General features: G+C 42.5%; 1 protein-coding gene across 1 annotated transcript in view; it reads right to left on the reverse strand.

Annotated features, from left to right (window-relative positions):
• Nucleotides 1-522: 522 nt before the first annotated feature.
• LOC139003702 (sulfotransferase 1C4-like) overlaps nt 523-23,826 on the reverse strand; it is a 32,891-nt gene continuing 9,587 nt past the window's right edge. The window contains exons 3-7 of the mRNA XM_070405869.1: nt 19,320-19,417; nt 15,498-15,624; nt 11,966-12,060; nt 10,154-10,328; nt 523-1,025 (exon numbers count right to left, since the gene is read on the reverse strand). Of these exons, the coding sequence (XP_070261970.1) occupies nt 913-1,025; nt 10,154-10,328; nt 11,966-12,060; nt 15,498-15,624; nt 19,320-19,417 (608 nt within the window). The 3' untranslated portion in view covers nt 523-912. The remainder of the gene's footprint in view (nt 1,026-10,153; nt 10,329-11,965; nt 12,061-15,497; nt 15,625-19,319; nt 19,418-23,826) is intronic.

Consider the following 23,826-nt stretch of genomic DNA (forward strand, 5'->3'; position numbering starts at 1 on the left):
ACAAATTTTACTGCTTATTCAGATTTGTGATTAGATTTTGCAAAGAACTTGGACATTCATCAAAGAGGAAAACTATAATTTTACTCACTCAATGTGAAATTAGAGCAATCTTTGACTCTATCTCAGGGATGAATTTCTCATTGGCAGACTCTTTTCTCTGGCAACCTATGACATCAGGCCAACCCATACAATGTAGCATTCCCAGATAAAATCAGATAGGAGATTAGACATCAACCTAAGTATTGGGGAAAAAAAAGAAATCTGAGGAAGGTAGATGGGGTGATGACATCTTAGACTTAAGTTTTTATGTTCCATTAATCTTTTGTAAAAAAATCTTTTATAAAGCAATACCATTTGTCTGTAATGTGTTTGTGATCATATTGGCCTTTCCTAATTTTTTCAAATAAATTTATCAACCAGATAATATTTTGGCATTAAGAGGAGGAACTAATTTCTCTAAAGTGATAGTAATTCATTATACTTATTTTAGAGTGTTACTCTACCCCCTCAAGGTAGGAGGTTACCAGGATTAATTGGTTGATTGATTAATTTAATTACATATTGAACATGGGCAAAAGCTTTTGCCAGACCCTGTAATAACACGTGAGGGTTAATTTGCATATTACTTCTTTATTATACAGGATATTACATGTTGGTATATTGAAATTAATCTAAACACTAAAAATCTGCAGAGAGAGAAGGAAAATGCTGACTATTGATACTGGATAAATGAAGTCTCATTGGGGTTAATCCAAAAAAGTAAACCATAAATTTAGGAATAAGAATATCCAGGTCATTGTTTAAAACCCTTACATAAAGTCACATAAACCATTAGTGGTATTTGGAAACAGAGTTCTCTTCTACTTCACGCAGGCTGGCGAGAGAGTAGGTCTTATTTCCATGCTCTGATTTCTAGAGCTCCATGCAGAATGACAGAGAGGTGTCAGCCATATTTTCCTCATAGTTTTCATTTAATTGCTTGTTCTGAGCTTCAGTGAAGTGATTTTTCCAATCTCCAGTGACTCCTAAAAAGAGTAATGTAAAACACATTCAATAATACTTTCATGAACTTTGACCATTTTGCGTTTAAGTAATCCTTTTCCTCTCAATACTAAATTCCTTATGTAGACATTAGCTCATTGTCCTCCTGACATTGAATGAGAAATAATATTACCCATGGCACAAGTGAGGTACTTGTAAATAGAAAGCTTTATTCTGAAACACTTGGGAAGGGCTGAAATCTAGATCATGGGTTGTCTAATTCTCTGCATTACACTCTTGAGCTCTCTAATATACCAGTACTTTGTGAACCCTCAGTACATCTAACATTCTATTTAAGTTAACTGGATCTAATTTTCTTAGCTTCTCTTTACAGATCACTGGAGCACTGATATGAGTGGCTGCATCCTCAGAGCACTGTCTGCTCCTCTTATCTGTAGCTTTAGTGCAGGCAAAATTCATAGTTAAATACAAATGAGAATTCTCCTTTCTAATCTAAATGATCATTGTTGTTGCCCTAGCTGGTTGCTCAGTAATTAGAGTGTCAGCCCACGGACTGAAGGACCCCAGATTCGATTCTGGTCAAGGGAACATACCTCAGTTGCAGGCTCCCTGGCCCCAGTCAGGGCATGTGTGGGAGGCAACCAATTGATGTGTGTCTCTCACATCAATGTTTATGTCTGTCTCTCCCTCTCTCTTCTACTCTCTCTAAAAAAATAGATCAATAGAAAAAATATCCTTGGGTGAGGGTTAACCAAAATAAATAAATAAATAATCATTGCTTTAATATATAAGCAAATTAAAGCAATCCTATCTAATAAAAGCCTAATATGCTAAGTGTCCGGTCATCCAGTAGTCCGTTTAACCAATCAAAGTGTAATATGCTAATGATATGCTAAGGCCATTCAACTGCTTGCTATGACATGCACTGACCACCATGGGGCAGGCAGTCAACCAGTTGACCAATCGCTATGATGTGCACTGACCACCAGGGGGTCCAGCTTGCTGCTGGGGTCCAGCTGATTGGGACTGAGTGAGAAGGGCTGGACATGCCCAGGAGCCCTACTGCAATACCTCCCTGGCTGGGGAACCTCCCGTGTCCCTCCCTGGCCCCGATCATGCACCAGAGGGGTGCAGACCATGGCCCAGAGGGGTGGCTCAGCCTGGCCTGCACCCTCTCATAATTGGGCACCCCTTGGGGTATGTCAGAGAGCTGGTTTTGGCCCGATCCCACAGGCCAGACTGAGGGACCCCACTGGTGCACAAATTCGTGCACTGGGCCTCTAGTATAATATACTAGTAAGGGAGTGGTAGGGTTGGTTAACTTTGTTTCATGCTTATGTAATAGAGAATTCATATTTTTTTACCTTCAATAGCTAAAAATGGTCAGAGAGACCATTAGAAAACTATTTCTCTTTTGATTACTTTATATTGCCTGATTTATTTATGCTCTTATAGTTGTGCAATGTTATTTTCATGTACAAAGTGTCAATTTGCTTAATTTTCTAGGTTTAATAAATTATATGATTTATCAATTGTCCTACAAGAAAATTAGGTGACTAAATGGCATCAGCAAATTGGTAGAGGAGATACCAGACTCCATCAACCCACAAAAACTAATAATTAGACAGCGATCCATGAACAAAAATAGACCTGGGAAGGCTTCAAGTGTCTAATTTAGAACCTGAAAACAACTCAGTGGGGAAAAAAACAAGAGCATAACCATACAGAAAGGATTGCTGAAGAGATTGACATAGCTGATATGTTTGGAGATGGCTAGGAGCAAAGAAGGGTGAGGCTATCAGTATTAAACACACAGTGGATGTCATTGTGGTCCACAGTGGCCTGCTCTGGAGAGGGCCTGGTACTCTTTGCCACCCTGGAGCCTTAATAATCTTGTGACAGCTACAAACACTCTGTAGCTTTCACAGAGGAGGACTCCATAGTATTTGTCAGCATGGACTCCAGTGGCTTGCTCTGTAAAAAAAACTCTGGCAATTTTTCCCACTGAGATAAGCAACAACCATCACCACCACAGAACCCTCTAGTGAGGGAGACACTACTATGTGCCCTCTTCTCCAAGAAAGAGCCACTGTTGCGCTGCTCTGAGACCATGGCCTTCACTTACCTCAGCCCCATGCATGCACTGGACCCCAGGGCCCAAGACACCCCATGCATGCCCACTCTCCAAACCCAGGCCCCACAACCACTTCACATGTGCCTGAATTGCAGACTCTGGCTCCATGACCCCTTTATGAGCAACCACACCAGAAATACTGAAATCACCAATACAGCAAGTGCATCCGTGCCCCAGGCCTCAGGGCTGTAGCTGATTTGCATGTACTTGCAATCTGTACTCTGGCTCTACAACTATTCTCTGTGAGTGCCCACACCTAGAACCCTGAAGCCACCATCACAGTAGCCCTGAACCCTGGAGCCATTGTAATCCTGTGAGGTCCCACGCTCTAACCCCCTGGTCCCATGGTTGCTCCCCTATAGGAGAAAAAGAGAACAGGAGGACCTCAGCATTCTTTGCAACAGCTCATGCTGCTGTGACCACCTGCCCTCAGAAATGCTGGGGCCTCTGCAATCTTCACTGATGCTGATCCAGTAGATGGAATGCCACAAAGCCCACACTGCTGTGCCCTCCCTGGAGCCAGAATTGCTGCAGCTCACCCAGTCAGTGAACCCACACCCACCCATAGGTGAAGGTCTTTCCTCACTGAAGCCAAATCACGAACTATGGAAGAATGACTACATCAAATGTGCAGAAATCAACACAAGGTTACAAGAAACATGAAAAATCAAGGAAACATGACACTGCCAAAGGAACACAATTGTAACCTACTCCAAAGGAATGGAGATCTGTGAATGACTGGATCAAGAATTCAAAACAGGGGTTAGAGAGCAACCAAAGGACTTTTATGCATGCATATTAGCATAACCAATGGACACAGACACTGGAGTGGTGGGGGCTTGCCTGGGGTGGGAATGGCTGGGGGCGAGGGGTCCAATCAGGGAAAAAGGAGACATATGTAAAACTTTAAACAATAAATAAAAAGAAAAGAAGAAAAACATTCAAAATAATTATTTTAAGGAGTTCAGCAAGCTACAAGAGAACACAGACAACTCAAGGAAATCAGGAAAACTATACATGAACAAAATGAGAATTTAAACAAATAGAAAGAATAAAAAATAATAAAATAGAAATTCTGAAGCTGAAGAATACAATGAATGAAATGGGGAGAAAATAGCAGATTTGATCAAGCAGAAGGAAAAATCTGAGAAAACAAAGACAAGCTACTTAAATTACCCATTAAAAAAGCAAAAAGAAGAATTAAAAAGAGTAAAGAAAGTCTATGGGATTTATGGGACACTATCATGAGGACTCATATACAAACCATAGAAATACCAATAAGAGAAGAGAGAGAAAGGGACAAAGAGCTTACTTAAAGATATAATGGCTGAAACTTTAAAAACTGAGGAGAGATATATACATCCAGGGACATGAAGCTCAAAGGTCCCTAAGCAGGTTCAACCCAAAAGAGTTCCTCACTGAGACACAGTGTAATCACACTGTCCCAAAACAAAGATAAATAAATTTGAAGGCAACAAGAGAAGAGAGACTCTTCACATACAAGGAACCCCAATAAAACTATCAATAGACTAGAGACCCAATGCACGAAGTTCATGCACGGGTGGGGTCCCTAGACCTGGCTGGCGATCAGGGCTGATCAGGTTCCCCACCTCCCTGCCTCCTCCTTCCCTCGCCGCCAGTGTCCACCACTACCCAGGTGATCAGGGCCTGCTGGCTGGGGGGAGAGACCGGGAGGTTGGCTGGCAGGCCCCATCAGCGATTGGGGCCTGCAGGCTGGAGGCAGCTCCTGCATTGAGCATCTGCCCCCTGGTGGTCAGTGCGCATCATAGTGACTGGTCGTTCCAGTTGTTCTGTCTTAAGGGTCGCTTAGGCTTTTATATATATAGATTTCTTAGCATAAATCTTGCAGGCCAGGAGTGAGATAATATATTCAAAGTGCTGAAAGAAAAACATACACCTGTCAACCAAGAATATTTACCTGCAAAACTGTCCTTCAGAAGTGAAGGAGAGAGACTTTCCCAGGCAAACAAAAACTAACAGTGTCAGTCACTACTAGACCTGCCATACAAGAACTGCTAAATGGAGTTTTTCAAGCTGAAACACAAAGGTGTTAATTTGTAACATGAAAACATGTGAAAGTAAAAACTCACTTGGAAAACTTAGTCTATAGTCAAATTTAGAATACAGTTAACCCCAGAACACCATGGGTTTGAACTGCATAGTTCTACTTATACACAGATTTTTCCCTCAATAAATATGTACAATACTGTAAATGTATTCTCTTTTCCTTTGTGACTTTCTTAATGACATTTTCTTTCCTCCAGCTTACTTTATACTAAGAATACAGTATATAATACATATAGAAAATATGTTACTCAACAGTATATGTTATTGGTAAGGCTTCTGATCAACAGTAGGATATTAATATTTATGTTTTGGGAATCAAAAGTTATATGTGGATTTCTGACTATGTAGGGGGTTGGCACCCCTAATCTCCATCTAGTTTAAGGGTCACCTGTACTTTAAAACTGGAATAGTGGTGTATAAATCATCTTTAAACCAGCATAAAGGTTAAAAACAAAGTATTAAAAATAACTGTAGCTATAATAATTTGTTAATGGATACAATATAAAAAATATGTAAACTGTGACATCAAAAAATGTAAAATGTGGGGGCGGGAGTAAAAGGGTAGAGTCTTATATGCAATTAAAGTTAAGTAGTTATTAGCTTAAAATAAACTCATATCTGTAAGATATGAGTTTATGTAAGCCTCATGGAAGCAAAGCAAAACACTACAAAAACAATCAGTCACAAATTAAGATAGCAAGAGAGGAAGAAAGGAGAAAACTACAAAATATTCAGAAAATAATTAATAAAATGGCAATAATAAGTCCTTATGTACCAATAACTTTTAATAATGTAAATGGTTTGCCCTAGCTGGTTTGGCTCACTGGATAGAGCATTGGCCTGGGGACTGAAAGGTCCCAGGTTCAATTCCGGTCAAGGGCATGTACCTTCGTTTCAGGCACATCCCTGGTAGGGGATGTGCAGGAGGCAACGGATCGATGCTTCTCTCTCATCGATGTTTCTAACTCTCTATCCCTCTCCCTTCCTCTCTGTAAAAAATCAATAAAATATATTAAAAATATATATAATGTAAATGGTTTAAATTCTCCAATCAAAATAAATAGAGTGGCTGAATAAATAAAAAGCAACTTCAGCTTTAAGGAATAGGTTAAAAAATGAAGGGATGGAAAAAAAATTCCATAAAAATGAAAACAAAAAGAGAACAGAAGTACTTAGACAAGATAAACTTTAAGTCACAAACTGTCACAAGAGACCAAGAAGATAAAAGGATCAATTTATAAAAAGGACATAACAATTATAAATATACTAGAGGCCTGGTGCATGAATTCATGCATGTGTGGGGTCCCTCGGCCTGGCTGGCGATCGGGGCCGATTGGGGGGACTGACCAGCCAAGAGGAGAGACATGGGAGGTTGGCCAGCCACCCCCCACCCATCGTGGCTGGTTGCAGGGGCCAGCCATCTGGGGGGAGGGACTGTGGGAGGTTGGCTGGCTGCCCCAATCCCCTTTTGGGGCCAATCAGGGGGGGCGGCCGGCTTGGGGGAGGGACTGCAGAAGGTTGTCCAGCAAGGGAAGGGGACCATGGGAGGTTGGCTTTGGGAATGCACTGACCACCAGGGGGCAGATCCTGCATTCAGTGTCTGTCCCCTGGTGGTCAGTGCACATGATAGCAACTGGTCGACCAATTGTTCTGGTGGTTCAGTCATAACCATTGCTTAGGCTTTTATATATATACTAGTGGCCCAGTGCATGAATTTGTGCACGGGGGGGGGGGGGGGGTGTTCCCTCAGCCCAGCCTGCACCTTCTCCAATCGGGGACCCCTTGCAATCGGACATCCCTCTCACAATCTGGGACCACTGGCTCCTAACCGCTCACCTGCCTGCCTGCCTGATTGCCCCTAACTGCCTCTGCCTGCCTGCCTGATTGCCCCCTAACCCCTCTGCCTGCCATCCTGATCTCGCTCCCAATTGCCCTCCCCTGCCAGCCTGATCTCGTCCCTAACTGCTCTCCCCTATTGGCCTGATCACCCCAAACAGCCTCTGCCTGCCTGATCACCCCTAACTGCTCTCCCCTGCCGGCCTGATCTTGCCCCCAATTTCCCTCCCCTGCAGGCCTGATCTTGCCTCCAACTGCCCTCCCCTGCTGGCCTGATCACCCCTAACTGCCTCTGCCTTGGCCCCCTCAACATGGCTTTGTCCAGAAGGAAGTCGGATGTCTGGAAGATGCCCTCCTCTGCTGGCCTGATCTCACTCCCAACAGCCCTCCCCTGCCAGCCTAATCTCACCCCCAACTGCCCTCCCCTGCTGGCCTGATCACCCCTAACTGCCTCTGCCTTGGCCCCCACAACATGGCTTTGTCCAGAAGGAAGTCGGATGTCTGGAAGATGCCCTCCTCTGCTGGCCTGATCTCACTCCCAACGGCCCTCCCCTGCCAGCCTGATTGGCATATTACCCTTTTATTAGTATAGATAGACTAGAGGCCCAGTGCACAAAAATTCATGCACTGGGGGGGGGGGGGGGTCCCTCAGTCCAGCCTGCACCATCTCATAATTCAGGGCCCCTTGTGTAGGGTCCCTAGGCCTGGCCTGATATCAGGGCCTAGCAGGGCTTTCCTTCCTCCAGCTGCAGGCACTTGGCCCCACCCCTGCCGCTGCCACTGCTTGCCATCTGTGCAGCGCTGCCCCCCCTCCACCCCTGCCACCGATGGCCTCCCTCTGCAGGCAACAGGCTGGGGTGCAATGGCTTGGCTGGCCTGGGCCTCCCTCTTTCTTTGCTGGGGGGGCGGGGCCAGCCCTGCAAGGGGCCGTCTGCCTACCTGATCTCCCCTAACCACTGGCCTGCCTACCTGATCACCCCTAATCACTCTGCCTGCCTGCCTGATTGCCCCTAACCTCTTGCTTGGGGGCGGGGCCAACCTGGCAAGGGGCTGTGGTGGTCTGGTCTCTGGTCATTCTGGTCGTGATGCCTGGCCTTTTATTAGTATAGATATTTACCCAACATCATCAGAGCATTTAAATATATAAGGCACATACTAACTGATCCTAAGGGAGACATAGACAGTAATCAGTAATACCTCACTTTTAACAATGGATAGTTTATACAAGCAGGAAATAGATAAGAAAACATTGAACTTTATATCAAATGGTATATATATATATATATATATATATATATATATATATATATATATCATTCCATCCAGAAGCAGCCAAACAGAACACTCTACAGTATAGATCATATGTTAGGTCACAAAACAAGTCTTACCACATTTAAGAAGATAGAGGGAGCCGGCTATTTATATCCCATGAGGACCGCTGCCCTGGGCCCCCACTAGCCAAACCTGCCTCTGGGGCTCTCTCTGATCTCTCCCACCCCTGATCCCCCAACTTCTCCCTAACCTGCCTTCTCAGCTGCACTCAGATGGACCTGGCATGGTATTCACCAGGTTCATTTCTGGACACCAGTTTTACTCCTTTTGCTGCTTCACAACCAGTCTTGAGCGAAGAAGAAAACCCAAAGAATATTACTGCATTAGACCTGTAACTGATATGCTTAATGCTGATCCTGGTTCCAACAGCTTTTATACCTCCCTGCCAGATTAATCTTCTTAAAGCAGAGCTCGGATGATGTCATTCCTCACACCCTTTGAGTAGAAACTCCTCAGCTTGGCTTTGAAGCTCACATTTCCCAAATGGACCACATGAAGAGATAGAAAACAGGAGACTCTCAGCACCACAACAACCTTTCTGATCAGTGGGATGACAGCCAGACAGAGCTCCGTTAACCCAGGAATGTGACCCACCTTTGCTGGGAAAATGCCATGATTAGGCTGCTTGGAAGCGGGGACCTAAGTGTGAAGGACTGCCCAGCTCAGAGTAAAGGGAGGTATGTGTTGAATGCACTGGAGAGGCAGAGGGTGGAGGTACAGCCGCTGGGATGATAGAAAGCTGGCTGTGCTGTCTATCATCCTGCAACCCCACGAATCCTTGGTGAAAATATTAACGTCACAAAGTGCTTGGCAGGCATAGAATTCCAGTGGAAACTAGTGAAGAGATCTTATGCATCTGATGTCCATATTAGCCTAGGGCAGAAAAGCAGGACATCCTAAGGAAACTAACCTCGAGGAATTCTCAGAAATCTTGAAGTGGGATCTGAACTCTCATAGTCCCTAAAATAAATAGGTGCTGGCACCATGTTCCCCTCAATCTCTGAAGGGCAGGGAGGTCCCAGTTCCATCTGGTTTACAGATGTAGTCGTATTAGGATGAAGGTAGCTTATTGTCAAAAATTTTTTAAAAAAGAAGATAGAAATCATATCAAGTATTTTTTCCAACCACAATTGTATGAAACTAGAAAACAATAATTTATGGGTATTTCACAAATATTTGAGATTTAAAGCATACTTCTGCACAAGTGATGGGTCAAAGAAGAAATCAAAAGGACATAAAAAATATCTTTAAACAAATGAAAGTGGAAACACAACATACCAAAAATTACAGGATGCTGCAAAAAAACACTTCTAAGAAGAAAGTGCACAGTGTGATAGATGTCTACATTGGGAAACAAAAATATATCAAATGGGTGACCTAATTTGACATCTCAAGAAGCCAGAATACTAGTTTGAGAGAAATACTAGCTTCTCAGAGATTAAAGACTTTACTTGAGAAATAGTTTTGGGTCAAATACATTTTTGAAGCTCTGAGTTAACAAAATTAAACAAATTTCTTCTCAGAAAATGTAATATGTTCATGTGGTTTAAAGGGGGCAGTGTATATTTAAGTTTGTAGTTTCCCACATTTCTCTGTGAAACATGCTACATGGTCTAGGTCCCTTAATAAGGCTTTGAAGAACTCACTTCAGAAAACACTGTACATAGTGATTCACTGAACTTGAATGTTAGGAAACCATTTTATAAATTGATAATGTTTTTCTTATTATCAGAGGAAATACAATGTGCATGTATACATCACCTTTTCTCATGAATGGAGAAAGACGATGATTCATTTTAACATCATTTATGTAGTTGGTCATGGGGTTCCTTTTCATTACATCAAATGAAGTGTTATAGACAATTTTGTCTAAAACCTCTTCTTTTAGATTCTTCCCCAGGAATTCCACAACTTTTCTAATTTCACGTTTTGGGTCCTATGTGGGAGAGTAGAAGAAATGTAGTAGATGTTTTTTATATCTAAGGAAAAAAATGTAACAAGGAACAAATCTTAAAGAATTAAGCATTGGAATAATGGTTAAACCATTTAAAGTTCTATTAGTTTATGTTTAAAAGTAATTCTAACAAAAGTAATTCTACATTTAAATTTATGAATGTAAAATCAATAAGCTTGTACATATAAAGTACAATTGTATTAAAACCAATTGTGTTTCATACTGTGCTATAGCTGATGCTAAGAGAATAGGCTGAAAATTGTTTTATTTGGGAAGGTTATTATTTTACTTCACTTTTACAGGTAGCAGATAAGAAGCTATTTGAGAGGACAGGTAACAGTCATTCAAAATAAACAAGATGTGTCTCCTCCTTGTGATTGGAGAAACACACATACAGAACCCATGTTTCTCTGGCTTTGATGTCTGATGACTCTGGATCATTGCTTATTCCTGACTCTGGACATGTTGGGTATACCTGTTTAATGATGGACCTCTTGAGAGCCCCTTACACTCTGCAATGGGTTCCCGCCTCATCCAAAAGTGAAGAAGAGGGGTCTGGCCACCATTCGCTGTGGCTCTTTCAAATAGACAGAGGGCTATGCTGAGGGAAGCAGAGGGCGATGCTGATACTTAGGAAAGCTGCAGAGAGAAAGTATGGCCCCAGCCAAACATTTGGAAGGAAAGAAGCAATACATTATTTCTACCCAGAGTAGAAGAAGAAAATAGAGGCCATGGTTAATGAAGGAAATCCATGTCAAACAAAGGCTTGGAGAACCATGGACCAGTCAGGGCTACATTTGCCAGGCATTTATTTTACATATAAATTTATGACGGACTTTGAACCAGAGATTACACATGTTGCTAATGGGGATCTTATTTAAAATGACAAAACTTATGTTAAATATTTATTATTATTATTTTTTAATCCTCACCTGAGAATATTTTTCCATTGATTTTTAGAGAGGGGGAAAGACAGAGAGAAATATCAATGTGAGAGAAACACATCAACTGGTTGCATCCTGCATATGCCCTGACCAGGGCCTGGGCCAGGGAGGAGCCTGCAACTGAGATATGTGCCCTTGACCAGAATCAAACCGAGGACCCTTTGGACTGCAGTCCGATGCTCTATCCACTGAGCCAAACAGGCTAGAGTAACAAAACTTTAATATACTTTTTTAAAAAGTGAACAAATTAAAACAACTCTAGTCTTCCTCAGTACTTTTTTCCTGTTAAGAGTCCTAATTCTTTTCCTCGAAAGTCAAAACAAATGATGGGGGGAGGTAGAGATCCTGGAAGGAGAAACCTGGAGAGCTAAAGAGGGAAAAAACTTGTGGCTCAAACAGAAGACCTCTTCCATGCTTCTGAATGAGGTGGGAATTGGCCCTAGAGTACAGGGAGGCTAGCAGGAAGAAACAGGCTGTGGAGTAAGGTAGCTACTATACTGGTACCATGTTTGTCATTTTGTATGTCACATGGCAAGGTGGTTGAAGAAGTTGAAGGTGGCATGCAAAATATTTTGCATAGATAAACTTTTATATGTTACTTTCCTTCATTGCTGTCATGGATCTGTAACTCAGAAAAAAAATTCTGTGAAGTCAAAATTTAAGTATATTTCTTACTTTCATCATTTCTTCATAGAAGAGATAGAGAATGGGGTGACTCTCTTTCTTCTTCCACCAGCCTTTCACGTGATCAAACCAGGAACCCCATCCCACTGGAAGGAAAACACATAAGTGAGAGTAGGAAAAGACAGAAGAGAAAATGAGTTGTTTCCTCAGAATACAAATGGAAGGTGTGCTTGGTCAACACAAGAGCAGAAGAACTTACTTTTTATACATCCTATATCCATATTCTGCATTACTTTTCTTCCTTTTGGAAGCTGGCAAGATTACACTCAGGCTCTAGAGCCTACTGGGTTTGAATCTCAGTCCTGATATAGCTGTATGACCCTGGGCCAGTTACTTAACCTCTCTTAGCCTCAGTTATTTTAATTCTCATCTCTGAAAGAGAATCAATAGTAGTACCTATGTCATAAGATACTATTAGGATGTATTAATTTATTCTGCAGAGCCTACTATGTGCTCAGCACCATCCTAGGTATTGGGGATAGAGCAGTGGACAAGACAGGTGGAAAGCCCTATTCTGGAAGTGCATCTTGTAGGGGAGACAAATGAGATAAATGTGAAATACGTAGTATATGAGATCATAATGCATATTTAAGAGAAAAAAGAAATCAGAGAAGGAGAGGGGAAATGTTGCATTTATGTAGAAGGTTTAAATATTCATAGTCTTGCCAGAGAAGGATTCTTTAAGAAGGCAAGATTGCATAAAAACCTGAAGAAGGAAAGTGCATTCCTGGGCAGCAGAACAGTAAGGTAAAGTGCTGGAGCAGAAACTGCCTTGTGTTTGAGGTATAGCAAGGCAGCCAATGGGACTAGGACAGACTAAGAGAGGGGTAAAGGAACAGGAGAAAAAATGTGAGCGGAAAGGAGGCTCAACCCTATGGGCCTTATGGGTCACAGTTCAGGCTTAGGCTTTCACTCAGTGAAATGGAATGGCGTTGGTGGGCTTTGAGCAGAAGAATGAGGTGGTCTGACTTCCCTTTTAATAGAATCTCCTTGGTTTCTGTGTGTAAAATAGATTGTAGCTTGGCAAGGTCAGAAGCTGAGAGATGGGACAGGGGCTTTTCATTTTTCCAGGGAAGGTGTGATGGTAGATTGGACCAAAGTGGTTGGAGAAGTGCTCAGGACAGATAAGATTCTACATATAGTTTGAAGGTGGGGTTAACAGATTTGCTGTTGGATTGGGTGGGGTGAGTAAGAAAGAAAGAGGCTCAAGATAAGGTCAAGATTGTAGGCATAAGAAACTTAAAGCACAGTCACAATGAACTAAGATGTGGAAGCCTCCAGAAGGAAAGACAAAAGTTTGGATTTGGACATGTGAAGTCTGAGATGCCTCATACTCATCCAACTGGAGAAGTCAGTGAGGCAGCTGGGTCTATGTACTCAACACAGGGTGGAGGCCAAGAATAGAAGTGCAAATCTGTGGGTCATCAGCAGATGGATGACATTTGAAACTAGGAGATGATTGGGATAACCCCAAATCTGCCTCATCAGGTCTCTCTCTCTCTCTCTCTCTCTCTCTCTCTCTCTCTCTCTCTCTCTCCCTCCCCCCCTTTCTGTAGAGGAGAACCCTCCAAGGTTTTGATTTCCAAGATTTCAGCATGGTATACAACTTAACCTCACATAGGACAAGGAGTTGGAACTACACTCAGCTCTAATTTAGAAAGATCCATCTATACATCACCCCAGTCCCATGCTCTCAAATTCTTCAACTAGGTCACTTCTTTGTGGCTCATTCTTTGTCAAAAGCATCTGACATCACTGTTAGAACATCCACTGTGAAATTTGCTGAAGACATTAAATCAGTAAAAATACCTCAGGGTATAAATGGATCATTCTCAAAATGTATCTTATAAGGAGCAAATTAGCAATAATAGCTTTTGTCATTTAGGATTATAGAAATCAAATGGCAATTAAAGGCATATTTTCACACTTTACTGTAGACCAGTGGAAAAGAATACTTTAAAAATATTGTTATTGATTTCAAAGAGAAAGGGAGAGAGAGAAAGGTAGAAACGTCAATGATGAGAGAGAATCATTATTGGCTGCTTCCTACATGTCCCCACAATCCAGGCATGTGCCCTGACCCAGAATCTGAATCGTGACCTCCTAATTCATAGGTCACACTCAACCTGTGAACCACACTGGCCGGGCATGGAAAAGAATATTTTATCAAATTTATTCATAATTATTTTAGAGGTATAGGACTCAACTATAGGAGAACTGTAGAGGGCAATTATTTCTTCATAGATCAATATAAATAATTAGCAAAAGGATTTCAGACATAAATTTTGAGCTTAAATAACCAAGTAATATAGTGCTTAAGTTTTAATCATGCAAAGCTGCCAATTCAACTGCAAAGTACAAAACAATCTGCTCTTATATTTATATTATACCTCCCAAAAGGTATAAACTTGAAAAGGTTTGCTTAAATTACATTTTTTAATGTTTGAAAAATCTTGTTCCTATGAAGTATTCAGATATACGCAAGAGTAGAGGCGATAGTATAATGACTGTCCATGAACCCATTACCCAGTTTCAATAATTTAATCACTTTTAAAAATATATATATTTTTTATTGATTTCAGAGAAGAAGGCTGAGGGAGAGAGAGATAGAAACATCAATGATGAGACAGAATCATTGATTGGTTGCCTCCTGCACACCCCCTACAGAGCATTGAGCCTGCAACCTGGGCATGTGCCCTTGAGTAGAATCGAACCTGGGACCCTTCAGTCAGCAGGCTGACTGCTCTATCCACTGAGCCAAACCAGCTAGGGCAATTTAATCACTTTTTAATGTTCTTCAGGAGAAGGACTGATGTATTAAAAGGCCTAGTAGTATTTGAGATTTAGAAAAACATCAAGAATCTTGTGGTAACTTAGTTTTGACACTGGAAGCATGATTGCAAGGCCATACATTTCTGCACAGGTAGTTTGTTATTTTGAAGCACCATGGGCCACCATGTTACAAACTCATGATGGTCATGGTTAGAAAACTTGATCATGCACAAAACCTTTCTCTCCAGTTGAACATGTAGGTAATTGGGAAGACTTTAACATGGTAGCCAAATACACAGGATTTGAGCTTAATTAGTCCTGCCTATGTTCAAATTCTAGTCCCTACTCTTGCTAACAGGGTAATCATCAGTTCTGTAAACTCAGTCTCAATTTCACCACCTGTGAGTTATGGATATTATTACTGTAAAGATTAAACAAGAAAATTCATGTAAACCATTTAGTATATGTTTAGAGTTGGAACCAACTTTTATTATAGCTGCTTTCCCTACAGTACAGTTTTGGCTTTATTCAGTGGACATATTGTCATTGGACACAGATACACATACAATGACAAGTAGCCAGAGCTATGCCACATCTCTCAGGAATGTTGCCTCTTGTCTTCCACCCCCTGTAATCAGAGTTTCTTCTGTGAGTGAATTTTATGGAAAGAATTTTATAGAAAGAAGAATTTTATGAGGAAACTTTGTCCTCTGCAGACATGGGTAAGACTGGTTCCTTCCATTTGGCTTACCTTTGCCTGACAGGAATGTTTCAAAGTACTCATCCCAGCTTCCTGGGTCTGGGAGTCCTTTGTTCATCTTTTGAAAATAGTAGTAGGACACCATGTTGTCTTTGACATTCCTTGCCACATAAATTATCTAAAGTGGTCAGAAGAAATGGAAGAAACAAAATGTAAATTAAAAAAAAAGATTTAGAAATTGAGCATTTAACGTGCAAAGTACCTGTCTGTGTTCACAGACCAAGTTCTAAAGGCCACAAATACATTTTTGTTCTCTTCCACTCATCATCCTATCAGCCAGTATAAACTTGTAAATATGAAAATCTGATCAAGTGGCTCTCTTGTGTAAAATTTCAATATCTGTTTATTGCTCTTAGTATTAAGTATAAGGCCCTGTGTGATCTCTCAGCCAGCTCTCTAACTTCCTTTAGCTCACTCCTTCCATAGTACACTACTTTTCAGTTCTCTGATCTTTGTGGCCATTGTTTTTAGTGTGTACTATTCTGCCATTCCTCTCTTAAACCAAGAGGTCTTACACTGATGGACATCAAGAGGACTGTGCCTCTCCTTTAAGTAGCAAGCAAAATGTTGTATAGGTGTGTACTTTGATAGAAGTGAAGACATGACTTATTTCAGATTCTCAGTAGGGTCTGTGATCACTAAAACTTAAAAACCTTTAATTTAAATGTTGGGTTTTTTTTTAGAGCTCTGTTTGAAGCCTACATTTATTCTTATTTTGTTCACTTTTTTTGCACCTTCTTCTGTTGCTCTAAATTTCATATATTTATGACAGATTTGTTCCCAACACATACCACTCTCCTAAGCTACATGCTTTTATATCTATACCTGAATACCTTTCAGGCATTTCAGATTTAATGGGCTCAAAATTAAATTCATACTCAGATAAACTTACTCTTCCTCCTTCGTTCACGTTTTTTCATTAATGGTACCACTACCAAACAATTAAAATCACAAAATCATTCTAGATGCTTCTTTTTAAAACTCTTCCAAGCCAATCCTTGACCAAGTATGTAGATTCTGTCTTTTCTTTACATTTGGAATTCATCTCCTTACTGCCCATATTTAATTTTTAAAATTTACTTTTAAAATTAAATTTATTGGGGTAACATTGATTAATAACATTATATAAATTTCAGGTATACAGTTCTATAATACATCATCTGTATGCTTCATTGTGTGCTCATCACCCAAAGTCTAGTCTCTGTCACCATGTATTTGACTCCCTTTAATCTCTTCATCCTAATTCAAGTCTTCCTAATTCCTTTTCTAACCCTAATCCTCCCTCCCTCCCTCCTTCCCTCCCTCCTTCCCTCCCTCCTTTCCTTCCTTCCTTCCTTCCTTCCTTCCTTCCTTCCTTCCTTCCTTCCTTCCTTCCTTCCTTCCTTCTCACCAGAGGATATTTTTCCATTGATTTTTAGAGAGAGTGAAAGAAAGAGGGTGAGACAGAGAGAAATATCGATTTGAGAGAAACACATTGATTGGTTGCCTCCTGCATGCACCCCAACCAAGGCCAGGGCCGGGTAGGAGCCTACAACTAGGTACGTGCCCTTGACCGGAACTCAACCTAGGACCCTTTGGTCCACAGTCCGATGCTCTATCCACAGAGCCAAACTGGGCTAGGGCACCCAGTTCTTTTTGTCCCTCCACATTGCCATGTCCCCATGGGATCTTTCTAAAATGTAAATGGAATCATTCATTTTCTTGTTCAAATTCTTCTATGTGACCCATATATTGACATTGGTCTTTAGTCATTCCCCCCCCCCCCCCCCCCCCCGGACCCAGATCTACACAGAAAGATATGCAAGGTAGAGTGATTAGGCTCTGGATACACCCAGGGATGGTATAAGCTGTGGCTCTTGACAGGACTGTTAAAAGGCACAGAACTATTCCATGGAGAGGGAAGGCCAAGGACTCCTTTGGCTAAGTGCCAAGAGCGCATCTGCAGATTCTCTGTAGGTAAGCAGTTCTTTAGACTACAAGTCAGCAAATGGTTTCTTGGGGCTCTGAAAGAGTTGTAATGAGATTTTAGGGACCAACTCATGATATATGACAAATTGCCAGTTATAAAAACAGTCATGGGCTTTTTTTTTTTCTGGAAAGTGCATTGTCCACTGTTACAGAGAAGACAGGCAAGATGGGGGTGGGCTGCAGCTCTGGGAATGGAGGTGAAGGGGCACAGGGCTTCCCCCATCAGCAGAAGTGGGTGTGGGATCCAGATAACAGGATGAGCAGTTGGAAGAAAGCAAAATAAACATCTCAAAGGTCTTTCTCTAATATCCTTCACCACAAAAATCTTACTGACCTTGATTACAGTGTATTTCCCATGAGTCAATCTTCTCATCCCCAGGCATGGCTGAGGCCCAGGTCTCCCCTGAGCAACCAGGACAGAAGCCCTGCTTTTCTGTGCTATTCCCACTTCAGTTCACCCCGATCCATTCAGCGCCTCAGCCCAAATCCTTCAACTCATCCCAGACTCCTTTCAGACTCTCAACCCCATAGCCCTGTGGTCGGCAAACTGTGGCTCGCGAGCCACATGTGGCTCTTTGGCCCCTTGAGTGTGGCTCTTCCTAAGCTTTAGGAGTACCCTAATTAAGTTAATAACAATGTACCTACCTATATAGTTTAAGTTTAAAAAATTTGGCTCTCAAAAGAAATTTCAATCGTTGTACTGTTGATATTTGGCTCTGTTGACTAATGAGTTTGCTGACCACTGCATAGCCTGTCTGACAGCAACTTCTTTCAGCCCTACTTTCAAAATATATGGAAATTCTATTCATTCCTCCCCTTGTCCCACTGCTGTCCGCTGTCAGCTGCTAGCCAAATCTCTGAGAAACCTAAAAAATAGATAATGTCCTTAGCCTGCTTTAAAACAACAACAACAACAACAACAACAACAAACAACAATAGTCATGGGGATATAAAGTACAGCATAGGGATTATAATCAATAATATTGTAACAATTATGTGGTGTTAGATGGGTACTAGACATATTTGAGTGATGACTTTGTAAGTTACATAAATGTCTAATTACTATGTTACACACCTGGAACTAATATAATATTGTATGTAAACATAATTGAAAAATAAAAAGATGTATATGAAAATCAATTTGTACCCCTATAGACTTCAATATATAAAATAATGTTTGTGTTTATAAAAATTTGATAAAATTATTTAGTTTTATATCAGGTCTCAGAAGTTTAGAACTTGTAGGCACCCTTAGAGGCTTGAAAGAGGCAATTTAGCTACAAGTGAAATAAAGTGAGAAGATAGTGGAGCCCTTGGTTTTTAAGATTCCACCAATGAAATCTTCTGATAACTTAAATAAATACTCATTTCCTCAAGGCTAGGAGCAGGCCAACAGAGTATAAGCTTAAGAAGAACGTTGTGGGTGTAGGAGGCACAGAGTAGGCAGCATAGGGTAGTGAAAAGATCATGAGTTGTCAAGTCAGGAAGACCTGGATTTGCAGCCCATCACTTCTATCTTCCAGGTGTTTATCATTGGACAAGTTGTGTGACATCTCTGAGCTGTAGTGTGCTCATCTTTACTCCCCTTTATGGCATTATTGAGGGGCTGAGGATGCTCAGAACCAAAGCTAATAGATGTTGGTCCTCTCCCTCTTCTCCATGTAGATGTAAACTAAGCCCATCCTTATCAATGAGAAATAAAGAACATGGAAGATAATTGCAGGTCTCATGATCGATTCCTTGGTGCTCCTGGTAGACACAACATGGGGATGACAAGACCATTGTTCTAACACAATATTCTTATGAGGAATATTCATCTCTGACTATTTTCTGCTTCAAACTTACCTTACAGTTTTTCTCCCAGAAGGATGGAGGTAGTAGTTGCACAGGAAGATGAGTTTTCAGTGTCCTCGGGGAAGGCATTGCATTAGCCTGGTCAATTCCTGAAAAATTATACTGGCTTATTATTTACTGTTTAAAAAGTTGTTATTTCTTATGCAATTGATTGTGTCATTTTTTTCAAATATGACTTTTGGGTTTAATGTCATGTTTAGCCCTTCGTCACTCTTAGATGGTAAGAGCATTCTTCCCCGTTTTCTTTTAGTACTTAGTACATTGTGTTTCATTTTGTATGTTAAAATCTTTGATACATTGGCCTTCACTTGGTGTCTTATTTACTACTAGAGGCCCGGTGCATGAATTTGTGCATGGCAGTGGGGAGGTTGGGGGGAGGAGGGACCAAGGGAGGTTGGCTGCTGGCCCTGAGGGGGGAGCCAGCCCTCAACCCCCAGGGGAAAGGGGCCGCAACTGCCACCATCCACCCCCGGTTCCCCATCCCAGCCCGGGCCCAAAGGCCCCGGAGGGATCGGGAGAGGTGGCTATAGTTGCCAGGCTGGACGCAGAAGGAACAAACCCTGGATGCTGACACCACTGTCCTGAGCACCTCGTGGTTTCCTGCCTCCCCCACCTTATTCCCTTGCCACTGCACTGCCGCCGTGGTGGGTGGGCGGCTCCCAAGGAAGAGAGAGGATAGGAGTGAGACAAACTCTTGTGTCCAGGGCTGACTTTCAATAGATAGCAGTGAGGGAGCTGCTCTGCTATGTATGCAACCCCAACCCAGAAGCAAGTGTGTATGATGGTTTAGCACCAGGGGTCGATGAGGGCCAGCTGGCCAGGGGGAGGGGCTGCAGGAGGTTAGCTGTGGGAGCGCACTGACCACCAGGAGGCAGCTCCTACATTGAGTATCTGGTCCCTGGTGGTCAGTGTGTGTCATAGCGACTGGTCCTTCCGGTCATTCAATCATAATGGTTACTTAGGCATATATATATATATATATATATATATATATATATATAGAGAGAGAGAGAGAGAGAGAGAGAGAGAGAGAGAGAGAGAAAGTTCCCTTATCTGTTTCTCATCTCATTAACCTTGGCTAACTGCAGCAGTATTGCTCAGCATTAGGGGTTGTTGATACAGATACAAATGAGGACATTGGTCATAGATCATCCAGAGCATGCCTACATTATATTTTAAAGTTGCTATTCAAATAAAATAATCAAGAAATTCTTGTAGAGTTGTTGAGGCCTTCCAAATATGTGCCCACAGATGGCCTCTAAGATCAAACCCAAATTACTTAGTGTGACCTAGAATACTTTTCAAAATTGGTCCCCAGGTATTTATAACTCTCACTTTTGCCACTTTTCCTCAAGCATCCTGGTTTGACACTAACCAAGCTCTTTTGAAAACATGACACATGTTAGGCTAATTCAAAAAACAAAAAGGATAAAAAAATGACCATTAATTTGTTAATTCACTTTTCAAAGATGAGTTCATAAGTCAGTTGTTTTAGATTGAATAAGAATGAATTCTGGTAGAAACAGTATTATTAAAGACTAGAGGCCCAATGCATGGATTCGTGCACTGGTGGGGTCCCTCAGCCTGGCCTGCACCCTCTCACAATCTGTGACCCCTCTGGAGATACTGGAAGTCCGACATCCCCCGAGGATGTAGCAGTGCACAAAGCAGCAGGTGGTGTCTGCTGCTGCCACTCAGTAGTGCTGCTGTGGAGGCAGGAGAGGCTCACGCCACTGCAGCTGCGCTTGCCAGGCGTGAGCCCAGTTTTTGGCTGAGTGGTGCTCCCACTGTGGGAACATACTGACCACCAGGGGGCAGCTCCTGCATTAAGCATCTGCCCCCTGGTGGTCAGTGCACATCATAGCTACTGGTCAACTGGTTGCTTAGGCTTTTATATATATATACTAGAGGCCTGGTGCATAAAATTTGTGCACGGTTGGGGGGGGGGGATCGCTCAGCCCAGCCTGAACTCTCTCCAATCCAGGACCCCTTGGGTGATGACCGACTGCTGGTTTAGGCTCAATCCCGCAGTTGGACATCCCTCTCGCAATCAGGGACCACTGGCTCCTAACCGCTCACCTGCCTGCCTGATTGCCCCTAACCACTCTACCTGTCTGCCTGATTGCCCCTAACCACTGTGCCTGCTGACCTGATCGCCCCTAACCACCTTCGCCTACCGGCCTGATCGCCCCCAACTGCACCCCCCCACTGGCCTGATTGCCCCCAACTGCTCCCCCTGCCAGCCTGATTGCCCCCAACTGCCCTCCCCTGCTGGCATGATCCCTCTATTTTTTTTTTTTTTTACTTTCTTCTTTGGCATGATCCCTCTAACTGCTCTCCCCTGATGGCCTGATTGCCCCCAACTGCTCTCCCCTGCCAGCCTGATCACCCCTAACTGCCTTTGCCTCGGCCTTGCACCATGGCTTTGTCAGGAAGGACATCAGAAGGTCTCCGGAAGGTCTCCTGGTCTAATTAGCATATTACTCTTTTATTAGTATAGATGTTATGCCAATAAATTTAATAAAAATTGTCTGCAAATTATGCTTACACTGGAAGTGAATCACATCAATTTTATTTTAATCATCAGTATTGGTGTACCCTGTAGGTATAAATTTGGCTTCTACACTGTCAGCATTTCTTGGGGGCCAGACTTTGGAGACTTCATAGAAGTTCTCAGGTCTCTGGCCTTGCTCTGAAGTTACTGGCTGTCCAAGTTATCACTCGAGGTGGTGAATTTTTCTACATTGTCTTGGTCTGTTTCTGGATCGTTTTTATTCAGTTCCTCATTTGGCCTGTGATAATGGCCACATATTGTTGGCTTTATAGCTTGCGTAGGTTTTCTTGAAGGGATAGGAATTTTTGGAAAGGCTCCTTCCCTTGAACTCCCTTAAAGACATCTTTTCACCCCCATGGATGTCTTTAGTACCTGGAAGGACAACAGAGTGAGCGTAGAAGGACATTGGTTTGTGGGGAAATAGCTGGGATGAAAGGGAAAAGTCTTCATGAGAAAAAGTATGGGTTGAGAATGGAATCTGCCAGACAAGACCAGGGAATCTTGGGGATATGACACTAAGGAAGAGGAGGAGTTTGGGTGTGGTCCTTTCATCCTGGATACTGGACCTGGGTTAACAGGGCGTCTTCCTCTTTTACCTTCTTTTGGTGAATGGTGTTGATTGTTACATAACTGTGCTAGGAGTTTGTGGTTTCCTGGTCATCTTCACCATGTCAAAATTTCCCAGGGCCCTACCCCAGGCCTCCTGAACATATGCTTTTCTCTAGGACAATGAGGGGCTGCACCCGCTAGGCTTTAATTAATCAGGAAGCCTCTCCTCCAGCTAATGGTAGCTCTGGGAGAGAAATTTAGACATCATAAAGCACCGTCCTGATACTTCCACAGGGAGGGGTGAGGAGGCCAAGATGCTTTGGTAAGAGAAAGGGGGCATTTCTTTAGCACTCCTAAGCCTTCTCAAACTTATTGACCCCACGTTCAATTCTGATGGGTCACATGGTAGGGAGATGATGCTTCCTAAACATTTCCTTAGGCTACCCATTTCAGTGGTTCATTGTTCTTTCTCATCCTTCACCATTAGTTTTCATAAGATTTACCTAAAATCTTTTCAAGGTAATGTGACTGTCTCTGTGGAGATGTGAATCGTCCTGCTTCCCTAGTACAGGTTGCTCTTATGCACCTTGAAAACCACTCACTTGGCTACTACCAGAGAAATTTTCCATCTCACCCCCCTTTTTCCACTGTCCATATGGCTTTACCCAGCTTTCTGTTTTCAAGGTTGAAATCATTGCCTTTAGACTGTCTTTAATGAATAGAGTTGCTCAGCTGGTTATCTTAGCTTTGTTTAAAATCTTGGGGGTGATTATAGTAGGTATAGTATCTAGATTTGGGGTTTAACAGTATAAGGTGAATGAAGCAGGAATTTAAATTCCCGAAGTTGGGCTTCCTGTTTGTATGTTGAAAACTGCACCCCCCCCCCCCCCCCCCCCCCCGCCCACCTCCTCAGGGAACTCAGGTAGTCAGACCCTTGGTCTGAGGATTGCAGACTCAGGTTCATAGAGGACAGGAGGCCCAGGCCCTGTCAAAGTATGGATCAGAAGGAGGGCTAAAGGACCCTACAGAATCCATATCAGCCCCTGCCATCAGGCTTTGGAGTTGCTGGGCTTGGTACCGGATGTGACCTACACTGACTTCCTGCAGAGGACTCAGGGCAGTGAGGCCTTGATCTGAGGAGTCGGCCTTGGGTCAACAGAGGGAGGATCCCAGGACCTGTCAGGGCTCAAGGTGAGGAACATGAGGGAGGAGGAAGGGACTCTGGACCCAGAACAAAATCATCCCACCCAGGGTGGATGACAACAGGCGATTTCTGTATCTGGGTCTCAGAGACTAGGGGGTTTTGGTATAGGGAGCGGGACCTCAGATATGCAGAGACTGGCCCAAGTCCTGTCAGAGTTAAGGTGAGGACCCTGAGGAAACACTAAAGGGATT

Source organism: Myotis yumanensis, unplaced genomic scaffold (genome assembly GCF_028538775.1).
Source record: "Myotis yumanensis isolate MYYU_CA2020_CCGP unplaced genomic scaffold, mMyoYum1.0.hap1 SCAF_2, whole genome shotgun sequence".
Taxonomy (NCBI): Eukaryota; Metazoa; Chordata; class Mammalia; order Chiroptera; family Vespertilionidae; genus Myotis; species Myotis yumanensis.